General features: G+C 33.7%; 1 protein-coding gene across 1 annotated transcript; it reads left to right on the forward strand.

Moving 5' to 3' along the window:
• The first annotated feature begins 759 nt into the window (after nucleotides 1–759).
• Nucleotides 760–5,859, forward strand: LOC130614441 (DNA replication factor Cdt1-like). Its single transcript, XM_057435872.1, has 5 exons — nucleotides 760–1,526; nucleotides 3,384–3,584; nucleotides 4,229–4,649; nucleotides 4,877–5,228; nucleotides 5,564–5,859. The coding sequence occupies exons 1-5, from the start codon at nucleotides 835–837 to the stop codon at nucleotides 5,725–5,727; spliced, it is 1,830 nt and encodes a 609-aa protein (XP_057291855.1). The 5' UTR covers nucleotides 760–834; the 3' UTR covers nucleotides 5,728–5,859.
• Nucleotides 5,860–7,571: the final 1,712 nt, after the last annotated feature.

Raw genomic sequence — 7,571 nt, forward strand, 5'->3', positions numbered from 1 at the left:
TTGTCAGAAAAAGTTTGCAGAAAAATAATAAAATATGTAGCTAGCTAGCTACCTAGTAACTGCATTTAGCATAAAAATTATTGCTTAAGAATATCATTGTTGTAGCCAAACTGCATTTTATACTTTCACTATTAAAGAGATTTTAATTGTTAAATTTTTTTTTGTCCTTACCAATACATAAAATAGTTTTAAACAAGCTACGAAATAGATGATTACTTACTTACTTCGTTAGCTTTGATTCTAAAGACTGACCTGTGTCAAGACAAGACGAGCAGCAATAGGTAGTAAAGCAAAATATCATTCTTTCTGTGATCTATTTATTATCATCAAAATACTTGATAAAACGGTTGAATCAGGATGATCTAACATTACATTAACTCCATGCTCTGAGAAAAGACTCATACTCTTACTGTCAAGCTACCATTATGGACTATTCTATCTACCATTTTGAATTATTTAATTCCGTACAAATAACTAAACAAATGTAACTCTAAAAACCATCAGCAGAAACCCAAAGGGGTGCCGAATAATTCAGGGGTGCCCAATATTTCACTACAAACTCCACAACAAAATAGATACACCATCGTAATATGTCGCTATGTTCATAATGCACGAAATAATTATGATATCACTGTATGTAAAAATTCACCAATCAGGTCAAGCCCACGTGATTAATTTGACCAATCATGTTGCGTTAATCGTTAGCTTTACCCGCGAAAATAACCTTTCAGTAGATTTCCTTTTTAGCTCAGACCTTCCAAAACATTGCACATTGTATTAGATCGTTGAATTGAATCCTGCAGGACCACTAGCCATACGTACAAGCAAAATATAATGGAACAAACAACTGTAAGTCAGTATTTCACAGCTCGCAAAAATAGCACTTCCTTACATCCTTCTAAAAGAAGAAAGTTGGATGCGGCAACGGACAGCATTAGTATTGATTGTAAATACAAGAGATCTAGCAAAGCAAAATTGTCGCAACGAAAAACAACTACCAATCTACGAAAACAAGTGACAAAAGAGAAACAAACTGCTATGAGTGTTAACGATTTATTGACAGCATCCCCGTTGATTATTAGAAATGAAGTAACAAAAGTCAATGATGACCATGTGTCGTCTTCTTCTCCAAAAAGAAAATTAACAAAGCAGACCAATACTGCTTCTGAAAAAAGTGGAGATGTCCCATCAGTCATGTCAAACTTACACGCATGCAATAAAGCAATACTGTCAAGCAAGAGAAGTATGATCCAGATAAACAATGATATTAATGAGCAAGCAAAAAATATTTTACATAGCAGAGGAGCTGCCTTGGTAAAAGCAAGTCTAAGAAATTGTAAAAATGCAGTTAATACAAATGCTTTAAAGAATTCCGAACTGCAGAAAAAATCTTCAAGGGAATGTAAAACACCTATTTCAGAAAGAAGGGGTCGTCTAAGAGGCAAATATGCTAATTTGCTGAAAGATGATAATGTACCAATCAATAATGTTGAATCTGCAACTCCTCTTCAAAAGAACATCTCAGAGTAAGTTTATTACTTTCTGTGTGACGTAATTTTAATTTGATTTTATTGGAGAACAATGGGCATGCGTGCACTTTTGCGTAGGTAAAAAAAACAAGACTCGCACCTGGCAAAATGTCAATTAATGAAGATGTTTTAAAAAAGCATAACAGCCAAGAAGAACTGGTGTTATATTTTAACAAAATTCTTTGGATTTTCCTAAAAAGTTCCCTAATTGGATTCAAACATTTCTTTTTTGGATGGATTTATTTTATTCCTGTGGTCTGTTGTTTACCTACAAAAAATCTTGCGCATGTAAATATTGGCAACTCATCTCTAAAGTCCTCTTTTTTGAAGATGTAAAAATCTCTATTTTCAGGTACACTGATAATAGTTTGTTTATTATGTCACAGAGATTTTACATTTGTTATAGTGATATAAACCATTAGTTCTATCCTTCATGTTAGCAATGCATCTGACATCAAAAGCTTTATTTAAATTGCTTTTTAACCATTTATCCCTGAAGTAACACTTTCCTAAACATATTTGTTCCTGTTATCAGGAATTAATTTGCTTAAGGGAACCCGAGGTATAAAATAATGTTGGACTTGTTTTTCGCTCTTAAGATATTAAAAAATTCCAGATTTAATTATGCTGCATAAATTATAATCTCAAATTAAGCAATAGCAAATTTTGACATTTTCTGTTATAAGTAATTTTAGACCTATTAAGGGATGTGCATTTAAACTTGCATAGATATTATAAAGGTGAACTTAGTAGCTTAAAATTTTGCTAAAATGACACTTGTTTGGGCGTCTTATAAGAGATGCTCATAAAAACCACCTTAACTTGTTTTTGTCAATTCCATCATTCGCAAAATCAAATTCTTGCGGAAATTCAAGTTTTCAAAACTTTTACAGGCCTATCAATAAGGAGAGAGCAATTGCTCTTGCTCATGCAAAAACTTTCTAATTCTGAGAAATGAGGGGGTGTTGGAAGAAGTGTTGCAGGATAGGTTCTGCTTGGAAAAAGTTCAGAGAGTTACTTCCTTTGTTGACTAGCAGAGTGTTGTCAATCGAGGTAAAAGGTAGGTTGTATGAGGCCTGTGTAAGTGTTATGTTGTACGGTAGTGAGACATGGGCAGTGAAGCAGGAAGATCTTGACCGTTTAGAAAGGAATGATATGAGAATGGTTAGGTGGGTGTGTAACGCCAGTCTGAGAGACAGAAAGAGTTCAGATGGGCTAAGAAGCAGGCTCTGTAGTCTCCGTAGAATTAAATATGTTATCCAGATAAGAAGATTGAATTGGCTGGGGCACTTGGAAAGAATGGAGGAGGATAATTTGGTAAGAAAGGGTAGAGACTTGATAGTTCCTGGGGCAAAGCCCAGTGGCAGACCGAGAAAGACTTGGCAGGAGGTTATAAGGACAGACTTGATACAGAGGAAGTTGAGTTTAGATCTAACACAGTCTAGATCAGATTGGAAGAGGGTCATTAATATACCCCGTCCAACCCATGCTAGCATGGAAAACAGACCTTTTAGCCGAGAATGATGAATGAATGATGAAGGATGATGAGAAACTAGCTGAGCCATTAATTGCTCCCAAATTTCACAAAAAGTTCTGCCTGAGCAATATTGATTCATCTCACATGGAAATCAATAATCTCCTTCTTTTTATTTACAGTAAAAAAGAACTAAATGTATAAAAGATAAAATAAAATAGATAAAGAAAAGACTTTATAGTAACATGTGTTTATAAATTTTTTTAATGTTACCAATTAATTTATTCAAGGTCAAACTAAGGCGTTGACTCTATTATTTTACCCAAAAATATTATGCTTGATTTCAAGAGAAAAAACTTCCATTGCACACTTTTATTTAGGTCTAGTTCCCAAAGATCATCAGATAAATTCCGCCATCTTACACAAAAGGCAACTCCTGTGACATTTGCTTTGCCCTTGAAGTATAAAAATCTTTTGGAGATGTTCAGATGTACAGACTCAGTGCTGTTTCTACTAAATCAGAGGTCTGAAACCTGTACATATGACAGACTAAAGAAGTCTGTTCAAGCCATGTGTGGAAGGTAGGTGTTGCTGAAGTGTTTCTGGCTCCTGTATTTTTTTATTTTTTGGGGGTGGAGTAAGAACTACATTTTTCTTTTATAAAGCAACCCCAAATTAATTGTCAACAATTTGGCTGGGATGTATAAGTAGTTAATAATAGTATAAATGAAATAAACAATATGCCTATATAAACTTATCTAGGTAAACGATTAAACTATTTTAGGGGGGAATTTACCATTAGTAGTCATTAATAAATGTTTTGCAGAAAATTAAAATATCAACTGTTTTTATAAAACACATTGTGAATCATAAAATTTTATAAAACACATTGTGAATCATAACGAAACATAACTTAGAAAAAAAGAAACTTGGGTTTTATTTTTTTGTTCAAAATGTATTAATCTATAAAGATATATCTATAAAAATAAAGTTTCTTAGTCTGCCACTGTTAGGCTGCAAAATTTGTATAACCAAGTTCATATTCTTAAATGTATGCATGCAGATCAACAGACCTATGCAGTTTAGAGACTGTTGTGTTGCAACTATTAGAATTCTGTACGTAATTGAAAACCTGGGATTCTGAGTTCTAGGTCTGTTGCTACAAAAATGTTGACAAGATTAGATTGTGTTCAATAATGTAATGTTGTTGTTTTTTAACTTTTAGAGAATTCAATCATCAGCACTTGGCTTCAATGAAAAGTATTTACCCCACTGCATTCACTTTCCGACAGGAGAAAAATTTACACACTGCTGGAAGTAAAACTTCAGAATATCAGTTAACTATTGAAGCAAACTTCAAAGAAGTCTGTGGCAATTCTTCCAAGATTTCGTCATCAGTTCTGATAACAAGAAAATTGAAATTCGAAAACAACCTTTTAGCTTTGACCAGAAAACACCATCAGAAATTTTTGCGCAAGCTAAACTTGAAAATTGAAGATTCTGAAATTCACCGATGGCATCCAAATTTTAAACTGGACGAAGTGCCTGATATTGAAGTGTCTGCATTACCTCGTGCACCGTTAATTAAGAGCATTACATCAGCTGCTGATCTGTTGATAAAAGCAAGAGGTGATCTAGCTCCAAAGGTACTGGTATTTTAGAACTACCTCAAAGCTAGAAATTTCAGTAATTAGGAATGTCCGAGATTTTCAGCCCTTAATGTCAAGTATATTAGAACCAGGAAAAATAAACCTTTTAGCTTTGACTAGAAAAAATCTTTTACTGCTTGCGACACGTATCTGATATCTAAATTTGCAAAGGTCTGGCATCGTTTTCAATAATTAAATTGCTAATTGTTTTTTCTGACCATTAGGTTGAGAAGGCTCTGCACAATGCTGCATCAACGTCCAGCAAAACAAACAGAGATAACAATAACGCCGTTGTAACCATGGATACCAACAAGGTGGATAAAGTAACTTCTAATTCCAAACTAAAGGGTGTGTCTAATTCTCTTCTTCAACGTATTCGGGACAAAGAAAGAAAGAAAATGGAACTTGCAATGACTCGAGATCCAAAACAAGAGGATAAGTTGTCTAAAATGGAAAGGTTACCAGAGATGTGTCGTATTCTCAAGTCTTACTTCACAGCTGAGAAAAAGGCTGCAATCACGCTGGAAGATTGCACGCAGAAGTTGCTTGAGAGCTATGGAACCTCGTTGCAAGGAAGTAAGTTTGCCGACTAAACTCTCTTCCCTTTTGTGCCTTTTTTATAAAAATATAAAGGAAACAGCCTCAGGCTGAAATCAATTTTTTAAAAACCAAGGACAGATCTGTACTTTGCCATTAAACAAACAAAAAAACAAACAATCCAAGATCAGAATTCTCATACACATCTGATAATAAACGATAATTGTTTTTGCCGATTATTCATTTTCTCACCTGCCAGGCTAAAAATCGTTCGAAAAATAAGAACAGCCAGTCTCAGTTCTGATTTTACTGTTTATAAGCTATACAATGTGTGTTTACAGATATTTAACAGTTTCTTTTTTTTTTTTTTTTAGATCTTATCGAAGAACACGTGAAGTTGTTAAACGAGTTAGTACCTCAGTGGTTAACAATCGCAACGGTTCGAAAATGCCCTTACGTGAAACTGTCGAAAAATTACGACATAAATAACGTCATTAATGAGTTGTCGAAAATTTTCAAGGAAGAACAGTCAAAATGACGCTTTTTATATCCTTTTTTTTAAAATAAATTTTAATAGTTTTTATTAACCCGCTCAGTGTTACTGAGTTTTTATCTTGTAAGTAACCATTGTAATATTTATTAATGTTAATAGAAGACTGTAATTGTATAAGCCTTCATTGTTCACACTCACTACCTCGCACTATCCTATTCGAGCAAAAAAGTTTACGAACATTCGTTGATGCGCCAGGCTTCTTTTTTACCTGAAGGCAAATGCAGAAATAAGGCCGCGCGCGCAAAATGCACGCGAGGCGCGAACCCTTTAAAAAAAGAGACAAATATCAAGCAACACAAAGGGTCTCAGCCAAAATTCTGTGTTGCTTCTGAAAACAGCATGAGAAACTGGAATAGGGGTTTCGAATTTAAGAAAAGTCACAATTTTGATGATTTCGAGATCGCATGGTGAATTGAAACTCATGTAAAATATTAGATTACCTTATTTAATTTTTTTTGTACAGCTTTAGTACGAATCAAGTGGGCTAACAGTTTTAATAAGAAAATGGAATTATAGCCATCTGCCACTTAATCGAATTGTTCGGGTAAAGACTAAATAACTTTCATTTTCTCACTAACATTTTATATAAACAAAAGATTTTTTTACAAACACTTTGCAACGAAGACCTTGTACATTGTAAAAAGAAAACAGAATATATAAAATAAAGAACGGGAGATAAGAATGGTAATACGCATTGTTGGTTATTGGTATATCAAGTATTGATATGTTACTTGTTTACAAGTTTTTTTTGCATCTAGTGAAACATGGGGTCTTCTCGCTTTCTGAGCCCCTACCTAGGATAAAAGTTAATTAAAACTAGCGGAGAATTTTATTTTATTGCATGGTTTGCTAATGGTTTTCGCTTTTAAACTCCGTAAATTAATACCCTTTTCATTATTTTACAAGTTTTTCTCGTTATGTTTTTATGAACTTTTTTACTGTCACTCAGCTGTATGAACAATGAAAGTGGTCATTATTTTGTAGAGCCCTAGTTCCATGGTATAATTTTTTTACCGGCATTGTCTATGGTCAAGCATGGTTGACAGGTTTTTTATTTAATTTTTCTCCATGCAACAACTAACAAACACAAAAAGAAGACGTTTTTAAATTAGTTTGTAAAACTTGAGTATATCTTGTGAAACCCTTAAAAATAAAGCAAAAAAGCAACCTCGTCCCCAGCGTTTCTCCTTCTTTTAGATAACCACGCCGTCCGAGATTGTCGGAAAGAGAAAAAAAAGTCCTGTGCACGAAATGCAAAAAATGAATTTTTTTATGGCCGACCCTCTGATTAGAGTCTCTATCGGGACACAAATTTAAGACTGTCGCCTATTTTAGCGATATTCTAATAACTTTCAGTTAGTTAATTACTTTCTCTTCTATAAATTAAGTTTCTTATTTTTAAATATTTAACGATAGAACACTGATGATCCAACTTTTATAGTTTAATAGTTTTGCAGCGGTAAAAAGCCATATGAAGATCTTCCCTTTGACGCTATATTTTTTACTTACACCCTCCAAAAACGCCAACGACTATAGAACGATATCTTTGATATCTTTGTTTTCTAATCTAAAATTTGAAGATTACACCTCCTTTTCGCCTAAAATTTCTCATAGAAAAATATTAGTTTTGAAACATCTGATCATTTGAAAAAGCCGCCTGCTTTTAGGGCGTTTATGTGACTAAATTAGAAATTACAATAAACCAGACAAAAATGTTAACATAAATTCTTCTTTTAGTCTTTACCGCTCCTACAGACACTTTCATGGTTTATCTCAAAGAGCTGGCGAACAACCTTATTCCCAGGGCATATAGCACAACTTTTTAACCT

The sequence above is a fragment of the Hydractinia symbiolongicarpus genome, chromosome 11 (genome assembly GCF_029227915.1).
Source record: "Hydractinia symbiolongicarpus strain clone_291-10 chromosome 11, HSymV2.1, whole genome shotgun sequence".
Classification (NCBI taxonomy): domain Eukaryota; kingdom Metazoa; phylum Cnidaria; class Hydrozoa; order Anthoathecata; family Hydractiniidae; genus Hydractinia; species Hydractinia symbiolongicarpus.

Excerpts from the sequence above, each read along its gene's own strand:
- LOC130614441 (XM_057435872.1), top strand. The coding sequence starts at position 835 with ATGGAACAAACAACTGTAAGTCAGTATTTCACAGCTCGCAAAAATAGC. Across the intron at positions 3,585-4,228 it reads GTTCAAGCCATGTGTGGAAG|AGAATTCAATCATCAGCACT; the intron begins GTAGGTGTTGCT and ends TTTAACTTTTAG. Across the intron at positions 4,650-4,876 it reads GAGGTGATCTAGCTCCAAAG|GTTGAGAAGGCTCTGCACAA; the intron begins GTACTGGTATTT and ends TCTGACCATTAG.